The sequence below is a fragment of the Octopus bimaculoides genome, chromosome 24 (genome assembly GCF_046866305.1).
Source record: "Octopus bimaculoides isolate indiv1 chromosome 24, ASM4686630v1, whole genome shotgun sequence".
NCBI classification, from domain to species: domain Eukaryota; kingdom Metazoa; phylum Mollusca; class Cephalopoda; order Octopoda; family Octopodidae; genus Octopus; species Octopus bimaculoides.
Genome location: NC_142951.1, coordinates 35436871 through 35461252, shown reverse-complemented (window position 1 = coordinate 35461252; position 24382 = coordinate 35436871). Strand labels below are relative to the sequence as shown.

General features: G+C 37.6%; 1 protein-coding gene across 1 annotated transcript; it reads left to right on the top strand.

The window, feature by feature from the left end:
* The first annotated feature begins 17 nt into the window (after positions 1-17).
* LOC106867933 (HEAT repeat-containing protein 6) lies at positions 18-24382 on the top strand. Its single transcript, XM_014913000.3, has 25 exons — positions 18-355; positions 1168-1275; positions 2165-2305; positions 2721-2830; positions 3643-3757; positions 4355-4450; positions 4998-5459; positions 6237-6359; positions 7125-7201; positions 7826-7955; positions 8803-8902; positions 9229-9483; positions 9846-10107; positions 11070-11151; positions 11965-12057; positions 12179-12313; positions 12719-12841; positions 14194-14318; positions 15431-15591; positions 16164-16240; positions 16804-16884; positions 17603-17824; positions 18406-18553; positions 19681-19797; positions 24044-24382. Exons 1-25 carry the CDS (start codon positions 47-49, stop codon positions 24097-24099), a joined length of 3708 nt encoding a protein of 1235 aa, XP_014768486.1. The 5' UTR covers positions 18-46; the 3' UTR covers positions 24100-24382.

The window sequence follows — 24382 nt, the reverse complement described above, 5'->3', positions numbered from 1 at the left end:
ATACGTTTCCAGTTGGCGTACTTGACAACCTTTTCAATGAATCAAAATGTCAGCCGCAACAGCTGACAACAGCAACATGACACAGATGGACCCTGGTTCAATCAGAGACGATCTGGGACTGCATAGTCACAAGTCACAACTCGATCATGGTTCCACGAGAACAGACCTAAAATCACACAGCAACAATATGTCGCAATGTTCTTCTAGAAGCGATTTCCTGGACATCTTACACCGTCTCATGCAGTTCACAGTGGAAGATAAACAACCAGCCGAGTCCAATGCAAGGTTAAACAAATTGATGGACGAGATCAATCCGTTTTGTGTCGGACAATCTGCAGCCGTGTTTCTCACGGAGGTAAATAATAATTATCATATTTGTGTGTAATGTCGAAATATTTGGTAGTATCATAAATACAGGAGAGCATGTGAGAGATTAACTGAGTGACAAATCCACTCCACTGTCATTCCATTCGCATCTAGAAGGGGTTGTCTTAAGTGTCTCCTAATTACATGCACTCGCCAATTCAGCCGTTCTGAAACTGACGAATACCAGCTCCCAGCAATCTCTCTCTCTCTCTCTCTCTCTCTCTCTCTCTCTCTCTCTACGTATGTGTTTGGTGTGTGTATGGAATTTTTTTTGTCACATCTCACCTGTGATTTCCATCCATATAATCTTTCTCCCTTCGCCATTGTGTTGGATAAATTTAGATCCTTTTATAAAACCTAGCAATCGATCCGCTCTCTTTTTAACCCTAACTCGAACTCATTTTATGAGAAACACTGTCCCTAGTTAACAGCTCTTCGAGAGACCTCGAAGCGATCGTTCGATTTTTAAAAATAACAACTGAATCTCCTTTAAATCACATCCCACCATTTTAAAAAACAGGAGACACATTGAACAATAGTTATGAATATACAAAAAAAAAGGGAGGGATGGTCCCGACTGGCACGCTTTCCATCCTTATTTTGCTTGATCAGAGCTGATGCAGGGCTAAAGTAACTCTACTTGCCAAATCTCCGAATCTTTGAGAACAGAAGTCTTAGATACATGCTACCTGTTCTCACTAACAGCAACACTATTAGAGATATCGGTTCTGGTGTGAACACACCTGCAAACTTTCTGACGTTCGTTATTTCTTATAGCACTTTCACTTTGTTTGCTTCCAGGAAGGAAACCAGTTGCTCTGTAAACTGTGTATGTTGATTCCATACAATGAAGAATATCTGGTGATGAAATTTTGTCACACAATTTTTAGTGTTTTAACCAACACAGAGGTAAGTTAACCTTTGAATGTTTGTTTTTCTTTTCTCTCATTACTAAAAATTCCGATTAAGGTGACACTCCGTCTCTCACTATCTTAATATTGACACTGTAACATCGAGTTATGGCCCAAATTATATCCATTAGCTAAAACATTGATTCCAAATTTTGGCACACGGCCAGTAATTTTGGGGAGGCGTTAAGTTGATTACATCGACATCAGTGCTCAACTGGTGTTTATTTTATCGACCCCGAAAGCATGAAAGGCAAAGTTGATCTCGACGGAATTTGAACTCAGAACATATAGACGGATGAAATGCCGCCAAGCATTTTGTCCGGCGTGCTAACGATTCTGCCAACTCTCTGCCTTCCCATTAAGTAAAATATTACAAATAAAAATATCTTTTTGTCACAACTTATTAAAGGAATTGTGATAATTATAGCTAAGGGCAAGAAAAACATTAATTTTCCAAATGATGTGTAAAGCTCAATGCTTTCTTTCGTTTCTTTGAAAGTCTTCGAGATCTGCATTGATCTAGATTAATCACAATTAGCTCCCTTTGTCCATTATCTCTCTCTCTATCAAACCGATAACTTGCAGGGATAGACAGCATCTTCTGCTTGTACACCAAACTTATAATGTGTAAGTAGCTTGCTTACCAACCACATGGTCCTTGGACAAGAGGACATTAACATCATGATGCTGATATATATATATATGTGTGTGTGTGTGTGTTTAATTTGAAAGTCTATGAGGATTACTTAATACAGTTTTGAAGTATAAAGGGGATTTGTTTTAAAAAAATGTTGTGAAATCTTTTATCAGGATGTTACTAACCTTTTGGGGAAGAAATTTTATATATATGTATACATGTGTATATGTATGAATTTATTTTTATATAGGGTTCATTAGAGGATAAATGTTTCCTAAAAGTAACCAATTTCTTAATCCATGGATTGGAACAATCTCCCAAAGCAATCATTCCTGATATTCTTTCTACTTTGGCTGTCGTTCTTCATGAAAATGGAAACAGATTAAAGAAGGTTTGTTGTATTCTCTCTCTCTCAAGAATTCAGTTTTTGCATAATTAATAAGCTGTTGGAACAAACAAGAAGTTGGAAATAGCAGTCAAACTCTCTCAACTCAAACTTATTGAACTAAGAATAAAGTGAAATGAAAGTAAAAACTTTTTTAATGTCATCAACTGCTATGTCAGAGGTTTTGCATGGTCACTTGATCTTCTAGAAATAACAGCCAAATGCCTCTCGAATCATTCTGCTGTTTTATATGAGGACACCACACATTAGACAACATAGTTCTCTATATTCCTAAAATGACAGGATGGTCATGGTTGAAATGCCCCTTGCTTGTAGTTTTGTTCAGTCAGGATTGATCTGAAGCTAAACAACAATTCCATCAGTCTAATAATAATTGTTTTTGATTGTATTTTTCTTTCAGTTCTATGAGTTGCTGCTGGGGGAGACTGGTTTGTTTGTCGAGTTGTGTGAGTCGACAGAAGATGGTGTATTGAAAGGACTCCTCTGCTGCCTGGAGAACATTACTCTCAAGTATGGAAGATGACATTTTATTAATCACAGATAATATTTATTGTTATCATACAGTCTTTAGTATTATATCACATATAACATTTACTGTTATCATATAGTCGTTAGTGCTATATCGCATATGGGTCAGCCTAGAACTGTTTCTAGGCAAGACAGCTTTGTTATCTATGTAATATTTAATGTTATATCCCGGCCTAACTAAATTCATAAAATAACAACTTACTTGAAACGATGTCAGAACTTACATCACTTCGCAACACACAGCCATATCTTATGCTGGAGAATTTAAGTTAATTTTTGCCAATTTACCATTGTTTTTGTTCTTTTTAAATCTAGTTGGTTTCTTTACTTTATAAAACCTTCCCAAAAGGAGAACCTTTCCTTACCAACAGAGTTAAGAACTTTCTAAACTTTTGCCTTCATTTCTATTCTTTCGTTTCTTTTGTTATTGTTGTAACCATCTCCACCCCAATTAAGGAACCCAGCTAACAGAAACAACTATCTGCTATTTCTAATTAGCTGCCTTGAGCAGTTCAGAGTTGCCCTGATTTCTAACTATTCCTCAACATAATATTACATGTGAAATCCTGGTTCTCTCTCAGAGACTCCACTCTGGTTTTGACATACCAATTGTTTCTACAAAAAATTGTTTCACATTTTTTCGACAATTCCTTGTTACAAACCAAGCAAGTCCCTTTGTCCAGATGTCGTTGTCATTATGTAAAATCTCTTATTCATTAGTACTTTAGTCTTTATTGTGTTGACCTTTGCACTTTTGACCAGATATGGATCTTTTTCTACATTTTTCATTTCAGGTCAGGAAATTCTCCATACATGGATGAGAAATATGTGTCAGCATGCATCGATATTTTCCTGAAGATCCTCTATGACATTCCAGGTTTAACTATGGATATCCTACCAAAGTGTAGAGTATGTATGGCCATTCAGCACCATTTCACACTGCTAATTAGGGGCCTTTGTAGAGGGAGGGGGGGCAGCTAGTGGTGTTAAATTACTTTTGAATTTCTTGGATTAGGTCTGCTTGAGCAACACCATGGTCATGTGTGGCCACCATCACTGAATCCTTATTGGAAGTACACCAACTTAACATAAACATCCTGGTACACTGAGGTACACTAATATCCAGCTATATCAAGGATGATGCCATCCCTTATGCCAACTACTTTACAGTGTGTATTGAGTACTTGTTACATGGCACTGTCACTTGTGATGTTACCTAATATAATAATTCACTAGTCTTGACCCCTTGACTAAGACAGGGGGTGAGTTAATACCTGGTGTTGAGAGGCTCATGTATGATAGAGGGACAGGAAGAGGTGTCACATTATGGAGGGGATCCATGGCTTCCCTGTATTCCATGAGGGGACAATCAACTAACCACACCCTACACTCTTACCATTAATAAAGTCAGTGTTCTACTTGTATTCCATTCCATCAAGTAATATGCATTACTCAAAGAATTCTAATAAGTTTTTTTGATGTTTCTTTATATTTTATATTTCCCAGATCTTGTGTCACACATTAAGAGGTCTACACAACATCATTTTGGCTACACGTTCGGTCCCTCCTGAAACCATTGGACTTTTACTGTCAGCTGTCTGGGTAAGTTTCTTACTGGAGTCTCTGATATTTATTCTCTCCCCTGCACTGAATATTGCATTTCTTTCTCTCCTTATATTTACTTGATGTTCACCTGCTGAGTAACAATGACAGACATCGTAGTGTTTCCTCCTGTTGTTATGACAATCCAACCTGGCCCTCTTCTAAAAATAATTACAGAGTAGACAAATTGTTTCAGTCAGAGAATTTCATTTGGTCAATGGTTGTAAACAGAAGAAATAAAGAACCGAAGCATGGTCCTCAGTTATTTGTAGAGGGTGAATGTAGCAGTTTGGTCATAGTATCTTACTGGTATAGGGTGGAGATAGTTTCTTCCACTCCCACAGTTCTGTTGCCATTACTACAACTTTCTAATTCCACAACTCACATCTTCAAATACGTCTTTTCGTCTTTCTTTTCTCCTTCAACTTTTGCGGAATTCTCTCTCTCTCATAGAATTCAGTACAGTATAAACCACCACCACCACCACCACCACCACCACTGTCCAGTTAATAATTAAGTAAACCAATTGTCAATATTCTCTTTTCAGAATTATGTGTTCTATGGTTTGGCCAGTTACCCCCTCACCACTCCGCAGACTCTTTACCCGATTCCAATGAGTCAATACAATCCGTCTGTGTCCAGTAACAACTCAGCCAAGATGGACACAACTGGGAAACAACCTCAGAAGAAGAAGAAGAAAAAGAAACTGGTGCCCCGACGCCAGTCCAGTGCCAAAGAGACAGAGGACGATGTCCAGTACGGCCAAAGCTTTTCATTGTTCCCATCTTCGTTACTAAGTCGTGACCTCAGCAACACCATCGAAGACCCTCTTCTTTGTAATCTTTTAGGAAATCTTCACCTGAACAATGAGCTGAGTGGACGGGGCTATGTGAGTAGCTCCGAGTCCGAACTCTCTGACTCTGATGCCTCACAGGTCGGCGGCAAACACCGATCTCATTATATCAAAGTTCGACAGGCTGCCCTCGGGACTTTATATATCATCTTCAAGGTAAATCCATTCTTGAGACTTCTTGATCAGTTTTTTTACCTAATTTACAGCTGTTGTTATTTAGCCCTGGGTCAGTTTCATTGAGCAGACCCATAATCAGAAGTATTCCAGCCATGACCATTCTGTATATTTAGAAACTAACATTGTACATTCTGTCCTTGGCAGGATAGGATTGAAGAACATTTGGCTGCTATTTCAAGCACATTGAGCATTGTTTAACAGTTGTGACCTAATGTCTTACACACACACACGTGTGTGTAATAGTGTGTGTGTGTGTGTGTGTGTTTTGCCTCTTTCAAAACCCATTTTGGTTTGTTTGCCTCCTTGTAACTTAGTGGTTTGACAAAAGAGATTGATAAAATATGTTACTCAGCTTAAAAATCAGCTCTGGGATAGACTGGATTGACCCTTCAGAGCACTGCTCCAGCATGGCCACAGTCCAGTTAGAGCATATACATACACATATACACTCATACAAATATGCACATATACATGTACATACATATATTCTGCACCGACACTGTATGTCTCTTTGTATGCTTGACCTGCTAGAAGCAGCAGCTAAATCACCCTAAAACTACACCCTCCTGTTTTAAAAAAAACTAGAAATGACACATTGAATAATTAGTTCTAGATAGGACTGGATAGTCATGGTTGGATTGCCTCTGACCATAGGCCTGCTGGATCAGTGGACTTAACACCATGCTACTTAAAAAAAAACGAAATCAATCAATCTCATCAATGGATACCATTTCACTGTGGCCTTTCTTTTAATAGTTTACAGATCGCAAAGTAATCTTTGGTTACTGGATGTGTTTTGTTCCTGATGTTCCGATTGCTGGGAATATTCAACAAGTTCGCTCTATACTCACCATTATTTTACGAGACCCATCTCCTAAGGTAAGACCATCATCTTTTCTTTGATTCAATCTCTTGGAGTGAAAAATTCTAGAACATTTTGTCTGAACCTTGTCTTCCTTTCTAAAACTGACCGTTGTCTCCCTGGCACAACTACCCAGGTATGTCTGTTAATACCCTGTCTATTGGAGTGTGTTTGTTGTAATATATACATTTAACATTGTTTTTAACACTGAGCAATGTCCTGCAAAGAATGGTTTGTCAAATAGGAATGTGTCAAATATATCTGATAAACATTGCAACGAAAACAAAATGAGATTTTCAAACTGACAAACCCAAAACCTTACAAATAAAATATTTCACCTCATTTTTGTTTGTGTTTTTGGAATCAATTAAGTTGATGATGATCCTGTTTGTTGTTGACACAACGTTTCGGCTGATATACTCTCCAGCCTTCATCAGGTGTCGTGGGGAAATTTGGAACCTGGATTCTCATTCCTAAGGTATGCCATATGCCCACGGGCATATGGTATAGTGGTTATGAGTGCGGGCTACTAACCCCAAGATTCCAAGTTCGATTTCAAGCAGTGACCTGAACAATAATAATAATAATAACATCGAAAAATACCTTAGGAATGAGAACTCAGGTTTGAAATTTCCCCAAGACACCTGAAGAAGGCTGGAGGGTATATCAGCCGAAACGTTGTGTTAACAACAAACAAGATGAGGACAAATATCTGTCGAATGTAAATAATTCCTCATCTCTTAAATATAGAATCAATAAAATTTCTTTTCTTCTCTTACCAGTGTCGACTTGGTGCTCTTGGTGCACTTTCTGCCCTTATTGAGGGCACAAGACCCTTCTTGGCTGCAGCTGAGTACAGGTGAGTCATTTGTTATGTTGACCTCAGTAAAAAAAAAAAAAAAAAACTATACACAGCAGTTATAGTCCCAGTGTCTTTAACTGTGTCACTAACATCTTTTAACTAACCTAAAATTCTCCTATGCCTAAACATTGTTTAGTGTTGATATTAAAGTAATATATATGCATACACACACACACAGATATATATATATATAGTTTACTACCCCATTATAAGTGGGATCAACAAAAAAAGTACTTCATCCAGTGAAAAATAAATATCATTTTATAAGCACAATTTACATTAGAGCTGCAAGCCCAATCTTCCGAGTTCTTTTACAGACCATTCTGATTATTTATGTCTGTCTGTCTGTCTTGTATGTACAGTTACATGATTTACAGCTCTACATAGATTACCATTATCCAGTCAGTGTTTATCATAATTTCCTCTTTCTCTCTCTCTCTACACACACATGTGTGTGTGTGAAAGTGAGTGATGCTATTAACACTTCTATATTATCCAGCATCTTTACCAATTATTGTTTATATTTCATTGAAATAGTAATTCTTTGAAAACTCTGCAATATAATATCAACAAGTGTTTCTAAGATTCTTTGCTTTTTGCTTTTCTGTCTTTTCTTTTCAGTGATCAAGTCCGAACTGCTTTTATGCCATTCTCCCTTGTGCTTGGTTCAACTCTGAAAGAATTGCATCGTAGTTTGTTACTTGCTGTGGTTTCTGAGAATTATCCCCTCACCCTCACCCAGCTTGTGAAAGTACGTACAATTTATAGATTTAACACATTCTTCCATTGCACAATGGTCATTAGGCTATTTAGTCATTACAGCTATATAATTCGATGAGGGATTGCCTAGCTTGCTTCTCAACCACTTGGTTCTGGGTTCAGTCCCATTGCATGGCTAACTGAAGCCTTGTGGGATTCAGTTTGGAGGTGGAAGTTTTGTCGTGTATATATATGTGTGAAAGTGTTTGTGCCACCTTTAGTATATATTGTTTTAATGTCCATTGTTTCTGGCTTGTAGGGTTGGTCAAAGTTTATTTAGGCAGATTTATTTTATGGCTTGATGTCCTCCCCACCACCAACCCTCACTTGTTTCTGAACAAAGTAGTATTCCCCCATTGGCCAGATATGTTCTCGCAGAATAATGGAAATCAATGACACTGCTTGTGTGACAGAGACAATCATGTGATGTCACGACACGCATACACACACACACATACACACACACACACCACACATATCAATCAGTGTTGGCATGGGTTGGACGAGGCTTTTTGGGGCAGTATTCTCTGGCAGGCTGCCCTTCCTGATGCCAAGATGCATCTACCAGATTCCCTTCTCAAGAAATTGATTAACCTGGGACTGCTGTAGAAGACACTTGTCCAAAGTGCTGCATGGTGGGATTGAACCTGGAACCCCATGATTATGAAGAACACTTCTTAAGCACACATCCATGCCAAGAACTAGTTTTAGTTCTGGTACATTCTCCTCAATTTCTGTCTTGCTTTCCCAATCGCCATCTCTCCCAATTGCCATGTCTCTCACTTGTATTTCCAGTTAATCAATGTTTCTCAATAATTTTTATTTGAATCTTGTTTCAGTGTATCTCAACCCTGGTGGCCAACAGCCCTTACCACAGATTGAAACCTGGTCTTTTGACTCGTATTGTCAAACAGTTGAAGTATCTGGTCAGGCATCGAGGTATGTAATCATCAAAACTGCATCTTCTTTTAATACCCTGGTACCAAGAGACACCATCAGGTTACCTCGGTACCTTGACTCTCCTGCAGCTCACTGGATCCTGTCAAACTGTCTGACCCATGCCAGCATGGAAAGCAGACATTAAATGATGATGATGATGATGATGATAATCTGAGCTGACAAACCCCTGCCCTGTGTTCAAGGAATCTTTCTTAAAACTATCAACTGACATCTTACTTTGTGTGTCTCTTTCTCTCTCAAACTCACACAACATAATGCCCGTTTCTATTTTATTCTTCAACCAATTATTTTCTGGTATATTTCAGACCCTAATATTCGTGTGGCCTGTTTGACTTGCTTTGGTGCCATTGTTAGTCTACAACCAGCCTTGGCCGAAGTATGTTACATCGTCCAGTCTTTAAAACCACCATCAGGAGGAAATAGTACCACAGTGTCTGCTGACTGCAATACTAACGGCATCACTGAAGATGCAGTTACGGCTTGCAGTAAGGAGTTCCAGTTCACAGGAGATGGCATGGAGGGAGAGGTGGTGCCAAACCAACAAGATTATATGAAATGTGGTAGGCCTTTTTTGGGGGGGGTTTATGTGTATATGTGTGTGAGAATGTTAATACTCAATGGATTCAGTTGTCATTCTTTGAAGGAAACTGATGTAACGTTTGTATTCTTTGTTGCCATTATGATTGGTAGTTCTGTGTTTTTAAAGAATTCTGGAAAAACAAAAATTCCTTATTTGAAAAACACTAAACATGACTAGAAGTGTTGTTAAAAATTGTTTCAAATAACTCCCCATCTGACCCATACCATCCTGGAAAAACAGACGTTAAACAAGCATGCATGTGTGTGTGTGTGTGCACGTATCTCCAAACTGATTCCTCCAAACTCTTTAATTCTTCTTCTCTCCTCTTTTAATTCTCTCCAGGTAGTTTTTCTGCTAGTGAACCACTCACCCCCATCAAAACTCCATCTGGATTGCAGACTCCTGTAATATTCCAAGACAAAAACATCCAGAACCAGTTGCGAAATACATCTTGGTTGATAACGTTGTGTGTCCAGAACATCTTACCTCAACAGGTAAACAATAGTGATACAAATGTGGCCCACACAGCTGAACCTGTTCCAATACGTTTGGAATCTTTACAAATATTGGCACACCTCACCAAGAATTACTTCCCTATGATCAGGTAAATATGTGTTTAGAGAACAATGATATACAACTGCCTTGTTATATGGTCTTTGAGTGAAAGGCAGATTGTATGATGTCTTGTTGCTATTTTGTATTAGACGTAGTTGAATACATGTAAGAAGAAAAAATCTCTTCTCTTTCCTTTAAGACATAGTATATCCATGAATAGATTTATCTCATGTCTGCTTCCATCTTTAAAATAGTAAAACATGATTTTGATAGAGATTTCACTGTTATTTCTTGTAGAAAATCATTCAGCAGGTCTAGGGTTGCACCAGGATCGAGAACTTACATTTGACGGCTTCCACATTGATCATGTCTTCAGATTGTATGGGATTCTCTTGAACAAATGAGAGTGTCTAAGACACCCACACCCTTCCATTAATTGACTTCTGCTAATTATATTTCCGTTTGGTGGATTATGTCTTCACAGAACCACTGCCAAACAGTGTCTGCAGGATTCCTCTCAGCTCTATGGAACTCACTAACAATTTTACTTCATCAAAGACAAATACTCTTTGACTGAGATAACTGTTTATATTTACAAAATCTTCATCTTAAATAACCCTTTTCTCTCATATGTGTGCGTGTGATTGTTTCTTTTTATAGTTGGTTGATGGTATTGCAGAGATGGTAACTTAACCCCCTCTGCTGTTCCTGGGCTGTTTTCAGAAGCAAGAGCCCAGCCCCAGCTACCCTAACCACCTCTCTATTCAGGGATATGCTATGAAGAAAGACAAGTCAATACATTTGCAGCATCAATGAAGCTGAAGGGGATGTCAGTTATTGGTTAAGTATAACCATACATATCTGCCTTAGGGTCCCTCCCTCTGGATTTTCTGTAGGGGTCTACACCCTTAGCCATAGAAGATATTATGCTGGATCCTTGTAACCTTTACTCATAGAGAAGGATTAATTATGATAAATTAATGATTTAGCATGTTTTTTTTTTTAATTCAGGAAAAATGTTGGACTCTTGAGAAATTTGATTCAAGCCTGTATGGAAGACAGTGAAGGGGTACTCAAACTTCATGCCATCAAGGTACTTGTTTACTCTGAACAGTCATCATCATCATCATCATCACTTTTCTCTGTAGGCTTGGGTCAGAAGGAGAATTTATCAGGACAGTATTCTATGGCTTGAGCCCATCTTGAGGCTGACCCTTAATTGTGTTTCATGTGAGGTACCTTTAATTTCACATAAAATACCTTTAATTCCATAACCTCATCTGAACTACCCAACTGCTGGACATTTTGTACATTTAGGTCATAAACATTGTCACAAGCTGAAAAGTGTCATTGGGAAGGATGCATAAATGCACATACACACACATGCTAGCTTCCTTACAGTTTCTATCTGCCAGATTTTACCCATGAGGTATTGGTCAGGTTATTTGGTGAAGTCCAGCGTGATTTGGTGCCAAAACAATTTGTGTGGCTTGCTGACCACCACATCAAAGTAATTCCTTGTCCAAGTAACTTCACCTTTCCTGAAACCCAGATGGAATCTATGGAATAGAATTAAAAAGAATCTGGCCAATTTGTGTCCCAGTAATCAGATAGAATTGCTGGCTGTTATGGAAATCATCTGGGCTTCCATCAAACCAGAGCAATGTCACATGTTGGCTTCACTCTGCCCTACGGTCATCGAATCCAAAGAGGAGCCAACCAAGTTCTAATATCTCAGGCCAACCTTACAGTTTTCACCAGTTTGTTCCATTATAATACCACTTTCTGATATTTTGTGATATTGGGTTTTAATGATCACTTAAATGTTAGTTTATATTTTATGACATCTCAACTGTAATTAATAAATATTGAACTCCAAGCTAAACTTGAACCCTTGTCATTTCAGTTACTTGATGAACTGACACAGGTTTTGAGCCAAGACTTACAGAACATCGACAACTCTAATGAACCGAATTCTGATATGTTCACTGTGGAACAGGTAAAGTGATTTTAACTGTTGATGTTGTTAATTATATCAGCTGTGGCTTCACTGCTGCCGCCACCACCACCACCACCGTCTGCACGTCATTACATAATGTTATGATTGTTATATGTGACAGGTGTTGGAGTTCTGGGAATACCTGCTCAACGGACCGTTACTGTCAGCACTCCAGTGTGAAGAGAATAGCCCAGTATGTGCAGCGGCCTGCGACTGTCTCTCTAACATCGGTTCAATGATTTTCCCCTTGCTTCCTGTAAGTATCAGGTTTATTATTACATCTGCCATAGTGTGGAGGGAATTCCTTAGCCCTGCTATCAGTACATCACAATTCGTTTCTACAGTTGAGTGAACTGGAGCAATAAGAAATAAAGTATCTTGCTCAAGAACACAACACACAGCCCAGTCCAGGAATCGAACTCACTACCTCATGACTGTGAGCCTGATGCTCTAACCACTGAGACATGCCTAAACTATTATCTGTAGAAATAAGGGTCATGAATTCATTCTTACTTGCCCTTTCTCTCTTCTTCTAAAACTGTAGCCCCTGATACCAGTTAACAGGTCAATTAGTAATTAGTAATTAAAAACAAAAAGTTTGCAGAATTTTTATTAAAAATTTTTTATATTTGGTCAAATTTTGTTTTATTTTTCTTCCCAGCGCCATCTTCGTATCTTGTGTGTGACGTCAGTGCTAGGCCTAACGATGGGTGGAGACAAGCTGGTGATGGCCTCAGCAGTAAGGACCATCGGCGTCTATGTGTTGCAACCCTGCCTGCGTGATGTGAGTATTTCTATTAGAACACTTTTAAACAACACCTAACTCTACTGCATTACTACTGCACTCTGATGCTCCAAAACCACTGCTCTCAGTTACTATTCTGTTTCTTGGTTAAACAATTGACCCCTATTTACTTCCGGGAAGAAATAAAATATTTAACCTGTGTGTCCCTACATGTATATGTTTGTGTGTATATGCTTATGTGGGTGAACGAGTACGTGTATCTTTTCTTCAGTTGATGTCCATTGCCCACTCTGGCATGGGTTGGGCTATATACATATATATATATATATACATATATATATATATATATATATATACATATATATATATATATATATATATATATAATATATATAATTGGCACAAAAGGCCAAGAGTTTCATGCATGGCATTCATCAGTCAAAAGATAAAAATATATATTCTCGTGTATTGAGTTCTATGTCTTTCATTTATTTTACCAAACCTATATGTGTGTGTGTGTGTATATATATATATATATATATATATTCGTGTATTTACAACTACAGCAGGATACCTGCTGCAGTCCCTCTACACCTCTACCTCTATTGTCTCATCAACTGATACAAAGCCACCACCCCCTCACTGTTACCCCCTCCTCCCAGTTGAGGAGCATCCAGTTGTAGAAACCATGCCAAAAGAGACAATAGATTCCTGTTGATTCCTGTTGATTCCTGTCAAACTGTCGAACCCATTCCAGCATGGAAAACAAACATTAAATGACAATGATGATGGTGATATACATATATACATATATATATATATATATATATATATATATATATATATATATATATATATATATATATATATATACATACATACATATATGTAACTTCTGACCTTTACTGTAATGAATATATCTAGATAAAATAATGCAAACGACAAATTCCTTCTTCGTGATTACTTCAAGTTTCTTGTCTTGGAGATATTCATCAAATGGCATTCCGAACTCATCCCGGCTTTTCCAGAAAGAATTTTGGAGAATGAAAAGTAAAAAAATTCCATTTCTGTTTGCATCATTGTGCAGAGCTCTTAGATTGCAGAGATGAGATATTCCCCTTAATAGGACAATGAAATCTCAAGAATTCTTGTGAAAAAATAAATCATAATGCAGAATAAGAATAAAGAGTTTTGGAAAATAAATTCGTAAAAATGGAAAGGGAAGAAATGAAGTAAAGAATAAACGACATAACTGAGACATTGGTCTTGTAATGTTTTTGATTTGACAATATTTCTGGCACCTAAATGTCAATGAAATCTCTTGTAATTGCTGAAGAAATAAGGAATTAATCTAAAAAAACTTTGTTTTCCTGCTTTTTTTTCTTTATCAGGACCTTTCTTTTATGTCTGATGCTGCTCACACCATTCTAACATTAGCTGCTGACCAAAGCACCACTGTCCGCATGAAGGCTACTTGGGCCCTTGCTAATTTCTGTGATGCATTGGCTATTAACAGGTGGGATCATTGTGTTTATATAACGTTTATATCTATATAACTGTTATTTAGATGGGTGTGTGTATATATATATATATATATATATATAGTGGTTGGCGTTAGGAAGGGCATCCAGCTGTAGAAACTCTGCCAAATTAGATTGGAGCCTGGTGTAGCCATCCGGTTGCACCAGTCCTCAGTCAAATCGTCCAACCCATGCTAGCATGGAAAGCGGACGTTAAACGATGATGATGATGATGATGATGATATATACACACACACTTGTGTGTTTACAACTGAATAAGAATGTTAACATTTGTCTTAAATATTTGTGATGGATGGGCAGAATCATTAAACAAATCTTATTCTTTTGTGTACATTAATGTTTTGAGTTCAATCCCCTTCATAAGCAACTTGGCTCTTTACCGTTTTGGATTCAATGAAATAAAGTACCAGTCATGTACTGAGTTAATCTAATTCATGGATCAAAAACTACCCAGTTTTAACTTATTTTACTTTTTCTTACATCGACCCCTGTTTATGTTACACAATGTCTTACATATAAAACTATTGCCATGAATCTCACTGTTTCTATCACTGACACTGTTTAAATAAGCAAATCTTTTAATTTTAATATAAAAAGGAAAACAATCTAACACAATCAACTGCTCAATGGACCCCAAATATAGGAAATTCGAGAAATTATCTGAGGCCCACAAAGAAGCCTCAAATGGCCACAAGTGGACTAGAACCCACTTGTGGCTGATCCCTCATTTGATGGAACGTTACGTACCCTGAAATTTGTGGTTTAGTATTAGTGTTTGAATTCAGTGTCACAATTGTTGAGGTTTTCAGTTGTCCCCTTCTTGTAGTATGACTTTTAAACAATTTTACTGTACAACATCACTATTTTATTCTACTTATTTGTATTTTATTGTGTTCGTTAAATATAATAAGTTAATTAACTGGGTTTGTTTATGATGATTGAAAAACAAATTGATAATGTCAAGTAGTTAATTATTTTATTGTAATAAGGTTGTTGTGATAATATTCATATAAAACATTCCCCTGATTCCTGGTGACTTGAAACCCTAATAATTTTGTTATTCTCTCTCTCTCTTTGTAATTTCCAGAGAAAACCAGGAAACACAATTCATTGAAGACTTCTCTGATTCTTTATTACTAAAACTCTTTGAAGCAGCAACAAAAGCCTCCCAAAACAATGACAAAATCCGTTCCAATGGAGTTCGAGCTTTAGGCAATCTACTCTGTTTTATTTCAGAAAAATCTCTGCGTGAGTTCTCACATGCGTCCTTACTCTTTATTCTTTATTCTATAAACAACTTATAAACCCTTAAATTCATTTGTCACCTTTTGTTTTGCTTTTTAACAGATAAACACAAGGTTTAGCCATTGAAATAAATGGGTTTTCTGCAATTCCTGATTATAGTTTGTTTTGATGCTAAATTGGGAGAAGCATTTGTGTATTGGATAAAATACCTTGTGGTATTTATTGCTTCCTGCATTTCTTTGTTCAGATCCCACTAGCATCTCATTCTTTCATGATCAAAAGACAAAATGGGGAAACTGTTAGAACTGTTGCAGTATTTCTTTTCTATTCTAAGTTCAAATACCACCTTGACCCATCAGCCCTCCATGGGTGGAATCAGAATTCATCTATACACTTGTACTTAACCATGGATAGCTTCTAAGCACTAAATAATATTGAATCTGCTGAGGGTAAAGTGGAGTGATGGGAGTGGTGGTAGTGGTTGCTTATGTGATAAATATGGTCTTTAGAAAGTCGAGCAACCACCTGTGAAGTTGCATTGTGACTGATCAAAGTCCAACTTTTCCATTCCACAGGAAATCCGAACATTCAGTCCCATATTGAGACAGCCGTGAAATGTTTAGTTGAAAATGCTTCTGCAGGAATAATGAAGGTAAGTAACTGGCTTAATCTTAGCATTTAACTTGCTTTCTCTCCTTCACATATTTCATTCTTCGCCCAGAGATTTCTTCTTCATTTATCTTTCCAGGTTAGCATCAATTAGAACGGAATTGATCTTGAGGTGTTACTTTTACAGCAGAATGTTCTTCTTGTTGCCAACCTCTACCTATTTATCAAATGAAGGTTGTCTAATACAGAATAGGCCTTCAAAAACACAGAACAACCAGTTGTAATGTCAACAAGTGATGTAAACATTGTCACCATTTTGCTCAGATGGGAGTCTGATGTTTACGTTCCTTGTTCACTTTACAAGAAACATAATGTTGTAGTTCCAGACATAGTTTATAACCACTGACATAATATAGTACCAAATATAATATATAACTCACCTCCTGTTTCATTGTCCACTCCACCATTGATGCTACTCCAAACACACACACACACGCACACACCCCTGCTACTCCACCTCTGTTATTTTGCTTCTCCCCCCCCCAACTCCTTCACCCATATTTGTTGCATCTTGAGATCCCATATCCCAATTTCCTTTTCTTTTAGGTTCGTTGGAATGCCTGCTATGCACTGAGTAACTTACTTAAGAATTCACTGCTGCCCCATGGTGAAAAAACTGACTGGAGTGTAAGTTGAAATCACTTTCCACATCCTTCATTTTGTATCAAGATTTCTCAGTTTGTGACTAAAGATTAACAAAATTGATTGAAATAGCAAATGAAGTCTACAGAGCTTTCATTATTCCTATAGTGGTGGGCATGGGAGGGGAAAGTGTTACATGTTTGCCTGTGATAGTTGTTTGGGTTGGAACAGCAGTCAAATGACTTCGAAACCACACTTTGCCTTATTAAAAATAGACACACAGGCACAGGAGTGGCTGTGTGGTAAGTAGCTTGCTTACCAACTACATGATTCCAGGTTCAGTCCCACTGCGTGGCACCTTGGGCAAGTGTCTTCTACTATAGCCTTGGGCCGACCAAAGCAGCTCCTTTCTTTTGATGAAGCTATTATTCTGGGTGAAGAAAAGACTGATTTGGTAGATGGAGTTCCATCAGATGCTCACCCCCCCCCCCCCCCCCATCCACCAGTCAGGAAATGCAGTCAGTGGAAATTCCACATTGGCGAGAGAGAGAGAGAGCAATGACTCAGGAAACCTCAGCAGAGTTCCACAGGGAGTATTTTACGTAGGATGTGTGTGGTGCCTAGAAGTGCTATTTGCTGTATGTTATATATACTTGTTTGCCTTGGTGTTTTTGTTATGTATTTGTCTGAATATTTCTTCTGTCATACCTATTACAGAAAGGATTATTATTGTTATTATTATTGTTATTTTTCTTCTTCACAGGTCAGTGTGTATTGCAGTTTAAGTAACACTGTTCAGAATTGCAGCAACTTCAAAGTACGTATCAATGCTGCTCTTGCTCTTGGAACCCCGACCAGAAGGGAGCAATATGGACAGGCATCAGTCTTTGCCAATGTCTGGAATGCTTTAATCCTGGGTTTAATTAGCACAAACAAAGTGACAGATTTCTCTGAATTTCGGCACCGTGACACACTAATTGGACAGGTAGGTATTGTTGATGTTATTGTTAGTGGTGGTGGTGGCAGTAGTACCTTGTATCTATGGCAACACAACCTGGTTGAGCCAAACTTTACTCATAATAAAATTTGTACTCATCACTGGACATTTACATAACGTTTTATTAATACAACTGTGTGGTTTGTACCTACCCATGGTACCAATTTAATAACTAGATGGCCTCAGCCAGTGATAACTGAATGTCTTTTTTCTATATATTGTATGTAAACATCAGTAAGCAGAATTTCTTCTGTCTGAGGCCTTACACCTTATACACTCCATCATGTTTCCTGATTAATATGTTCTAATTAATGATGTCACAGTAATTTCTCTCTTCTGGCCATGTTTGCAACTTTAAAACCATTCACGTGTCCTAAATGTTTATCAACATATTGGGGACAGTCCACATAGTTCCAAGCTGGAGATGTTTTCTGAAATGAAACATTTAACTTAGATCTGTTCTGACTTTATTTAACCTGATGGAGTTGTATCACATCTCATCATATAACAAGCTTGCCACTTTTGTATTTCAATAAATAATTTTCTAACATTCTTTTTCTCTTTTACAGATTTGTACCACCATTTTACACCTGGCAGTGTTATTTGTGCCGGCAGATCTGGAAGAGTTGCACGTGTGTCTACCTGAACAAGCAACAACACTCGCTAGTCATTTGAGCAGCTATCAGCAGAATTCACCCCAAAACATCCCACAAATAAGTTGGTTATTTTTAAGAAAAAGCAATTGATCACAATATTGTGTGTGTGTGTGTATCATATGCCAAGGGGGAAAACTAGAAGTAATTGATAGCTTCCATTACCTAGGTGACCAGGTCAGAAGTGGGGTTGGATGCTCCAAGAGCGTAGCTGCTAGAATAAGAATAGGCTGAGCAAAGTTCAGAGAGCTCCTACCTCTGCTGGTAACAAAGGGCCTCTTGCTCTGATTGAAAGGCAGACTGTATGATGCGTGTGTGCAAACAGCCATGCAACATGGCAGTGAAACATGGACTGCCAAGGACTTGTGTAGTCTTGTAAGAAATGATACTAGAATGCTTTGTTGGATGTACAATGTCAGTGTGCAGCATGACAGAGTGTAAGTGTCCGGAGAGAAAAGTTGGACATGAGAGACGACTGTCCTGCTATGGCCATATGATGCCTATAGATGAGGACTGCTGTGTGAAAAAGTGTTACACTCGTATGGTGGAGGGAACCTGTGCTTGTGAAGACCTGGAGAGTTGAATGAAATCGTAGTTGTGGCCAATGCCGTCTGATTGGCACGTAAAAAGCACCGTTTGAGCATTGGGCCTCATAGAGACCATGACAGGTGACCAAGACCTTTGGCGATATACCACGCCTGTGTAGATTTGTCAAACCAAGTGAGACATTAGTTGTGGCTGATGTCAGTGTCAGGTCAATGGCACTTGTACTGGTAAGAAACATCCACTACACTCTCAGAGTGGTTGGCATTTGGAAGGGCATCCAATCATAGTGTTTCTACATTTTTGCGGGACCTTGCTGTGTAGGTGTTGTTGTGCAGTTGAGAAGCTCACATGCCGACCATGTGGTATTGGGTTCAGTCCAACTGCATGGTATCTTGGGCAAATGTTTTCCACTATAGCCCCAAACTGACCAAAGCCTTGTGAGTGGGTTTGATAGGCAAAATATCTGAAAAAAGCCTGTTGTATATACACACAGACACACGCACATGCTTATACATACATGTATGAATGTATGTGTGTGCCTGTGTATGAATATATGCGTGTGTGTATGTATGTGTGTGTACATATATGTGTGAGTGTATATATATATATATATATATAATCAAAATGTTATGTTCCACTTTTCAGCATCTGAAATCAAGAAAGTGATCAACCATTTAGAATACCTAGACCGAAGTGAGTTAAGCATGGCCGCTCAGGAAGCCCTGGATTCATTCCAGGCTGTTTTACTTGTGGAGTTTTCAGGTTTGTTTTGTCTCTCCTGCAAATATTTAATCAATTTTACACTCAGATCTTTAGCATTTCCACACAGCTATTGTGTGTGTGTGTATATATAAGAAGTTTGTAGGACGCAGCCATATGCAAGGGGTCTGTGTGGTCTCTTTGTTGCTTAACCTTAAGTCAGCGGACCTATAATCAACACCATTCCAACCATGACTACATTTTCTAATGTGTTCTTTCTTAAATTACTAAGTTGTAACTTGAGAGAAATTTGGTTCTTGTTTCTAGCAAGTCAAGCAACTTCTAGAGGGTCTCTCATTGTATTTTTTAATGTGTGAGTGTGTGTGTTTATGTGTACCAGGAATGTGTTGGATGTGTGTATGCCAGAAATGTGTAAGATATATATATAGTCACACACCAGAAATGTGTTGTTTGCATCTATTTGTGATTGTATACCAGAAGTTAGTTGAATGTATGCCTATTTGAAATGTGTAGATTATGTTTGTGGGTGTACAAGAATTATGTCGAGTATGTATATAGCAGAAATCATCATCATCGTTTTACGTCCGCTTTCCATGCTAGCATGGGTTGGACGATTTGACTGAGGACTGGTGGACCAGGAGGCGACACCAGGCTCCAATCTGATTTGGCAGAGTTTCTACAGCTGGGTGCCCTTCCTAACACCAACCACTCCGAGAGTGTAGTGGGTGCTTTTATGTGCCACCGGCACGAAGGCCAGTCAGGTGGTACTGGCAACGGCCATGCTCAAAATGGTGTCTTTTACGTGCCACAATATATATATATAAATATAGATATCCATATATATATATATATATATATATAAGACCAGCTGAAAAGAAAAAAGTAAGGAGGTTTTTTTCTTTTCTTTTTTTTTTTCCCCTTTTGTGCCAGTGGCACATAAAAGCACCCACTACACTCTCTGAGTGGTTGGCGTTAGGAAGGGCATCCAGCTGTAGAAACTCTGCCAAATCAGATTGGAGCCTGGTGTAGCTATCTGGTTTCACCAGTCCTCAGTCAAATCGTCCAACCCATGCTAGCATGGAAAGCAGACGTTAAATGACGATGATGATGATATCCATATATATATATATATATATATATATATATATATATATATATATATATATATATCCATATATATATATATATATATATCCATATATATATATATATATATATATATATATATATATATATCCATATATATATATATATATATATATATATATATATATATATATATCCATATATATATATATATATATATATATATATAGATATCCATATATATATATAGATATATATATATATATATATATAGATATCCATATATATATATAGATATCCATATATATATATAGATATCCATATATATATATATAGATATCCATATATATAGAGAGAGATATCCATATATATATATATATATATATATATATATATATATATATATATATATATATATATATATATATATATATATATCCATATATATATATATATATATATATATATATATATATCCATATATATATATATATATATCCATATATATATATATATATATATATATATATATATCCATATATATATATATATATATATATATATCCATATGTATGTGTATATATATATATATATATATATATATATATATATATCCATATGTATATATATATCCATATACACACACACACACACACATATATATATATATATCCATATACACACACATATATATATATATATATATATATCCATATTTTATCCTAAATTTATATAGCAATAAGAAAATGGAGGAGAATATGCTGTACCCAACGACTTGCAGACAGTTTATTCCGTTGATGCGCGAGCGCGCATTATATTTATTTATTTATTTCTTCTTCCTATTCCTTCCCCAGAAAAGTTGTTTTATGCCTCTTACACTAAATTTTATTTCGTTTTTGAGCTCGGGTTCAAACATTCATAGTTTTAACACCCTTTTATTGCCTTAAAAAGTTGTTTTTGGATTATATTTTTCTATGCAACAACTGATACATTCGGTTTTTGCAATTTGTTTGCACGGGAAATCTGCCCTGTGTGGGCGAATTTACCGATATTATCTAAAATTGCTTTCGGCTTTTAGCCATTTTTTTTAGTTTTGAGAATCGGCGTCTTGAAGCCAAGCAGACGATTTCATAACGAACGCCTGTCTCCATAGCAACTCTCTTTGCGACGTTGATTTCATTACACTCCCTTCACCACGGCTTCGTGAAGGAGGGAAGACAGGGTGATGTGTCACACGAACAGGTGCAGGTGTACGCGTGAACGCTAACACCGTTGCCACCAGCAACAACAGCGATATCGTCGCAAAGCCTTCGACCTTAAAGAAGAGAAACGCCACCACCACCACTTCACCGTCAACTTCTTCAACGGACGCTTCTCCCACCACCACCACCACAAATTTCACTGAAGCGATTAAGACAGAAAAGAAAGATTTTTAACTTTCACTGCCCAACGAATAAAAGACACGGTTAAACTATAGTAGACAGACAGACAGATAAATAGATAGATAGAAACAGACAGATGGACAGATAGATAGAGAGAGAGAGATAGGGAAATAGATAGATAGATAGTTATATAGATGGATAGATAGATAGATAGATAGATAGATAGGGAAATAGATAGATAGATAGATAGATAGATAGATAGATAGATAACGTTCTTTTATTAGCCATACAGGGCTGTACACAGAGGGGACAAATACAATTACTCTTTTACTTGTTTCAGCCTTTAGTCGAGAAAATCGACGCCAGGACCCACTCTTTGGAAGCCCAGCACCTATTCCATTGGTCTCCCTTGCCGAACCGCCAAGCCACGGGGACGCAAACACACCAGTATCAGTTGTCAAGCGATGTTGGGGGGACAAACACGGACACACAAACACACATATACATACATATACGACGGGCCACCTTTAGCCTCCGTCCACCAAATCCACTGACAAGGCCCCGGTCGGCCCGAGGCCACAGCAGAAGATACCCGCCCAAGGCGCCACGCAGTGGGACCGAACCCGGAACCATGTGGTTGGCAAGCGACCCACTTACCACACATCCACTCCTTATATATATATATATATATATATATATATATATATATATATATATATATATATATATATATGTGTGTGTGTGTGTGTGTGTGTGTGTGTGTGTGTGTGTGTGTGTGTAGAAATATGTAGTATCAAAACTGTATATATATATATATATATAAACAAAAGTAAATGAGTATATGCATATATACGTACAGGTATGTGCATACCGACATCCACCTGTATGTATAGGTGCATATCTGGGTACAGGACATTGCAAACAAACGTAGACGAGAACACACGAGCCACATAGAGAACATTCTACTTCATCAGCTACCCACGTTTTAACACCGGCGTTTCGACGAGCTTCGGGCAGGACGCATCGTTAAAACGGCTCGTCCCATGGATCGCAGATTAAATTTGTATACGCAAATTATATCTAGCCATGGAGGAATGTAGTGGCGGACAAAAAACAAGACAGGAAAACAAACAGAAAAGGCTTTACGGCCAGACGAGAAAAATTATGTGTGTATGAACGCGATGAGGCACGGAACCGAGAGAGACAAAGTGGTGGCGTGCGTTACTTGGCGAAAGCCAAGGAAGGAAAGGATTATTGACCGGAAGCATGTGACCATGCCGGTGTAATTAGAAATATAATATTTCTAAATCTCTCAGAGAGATTTAAGCAGTAGTGGAGCGATAAAGTTGTAGTATATTGTCAACTTAATGTGACAATCCCAATAAGGGAACACACTACTGCCGTTTAGCCCTAGGAAGCTGGACCGCTTCCTGTCGGCCTTGACACAATTACTGTGTCCTTAAGTTTGCGAGGGGGAGACAAGCTCCTCCACCCAGCCTAGCCAGCATTGAGGGACATGTTTCTGAGTCTTTGCTCGTCATCAGCCTGAAGTAGCTTCCCTCACAAACTTAAGGACACAGTAATTGTGTCAAGGCCGACAGGAAGCGGTCCAGCTTCCTAGGGCTAAACGGCAGTAGTGTGTTCCCTTATTGGGATTGTCACATTAAGTTGACAATATACTACAACTTTATATATATATATATATATATATATATATATATATATATATATGAAGAAATTTTGTATACAACATAAATGTTTAGTGCGAAAAAGAGAAGGAGTAAAATTTATTTTTATGTTTTCCATTTTGTTCCTTTCAGAAAGCAACAATGAAGACAAATCTGAAAAATCCTTTTTTAAACAAATCTATGACTAATTACTTGGCCGTGTTTGGTGGAACTGGGCGTTTTCATGGAAACTATAAGTCTGGCTTCACTGTATGTCTTTGGAAATGGCATCTTGATATTTGTATATTTAAAATGCTGACCAACATTGGTTGTTCAGAGACATTCCTGGAAGAATGGATGGAACTACATAATTATCATAAACATTTCAAGAACTGTCTGTCAGTTGTTCTGCCTCAACAGTCAACTGACAACTTCACATGTGTTTTAGGAGAGTTTTATCATATAATAATAATAATAAATATCAAAATCCTA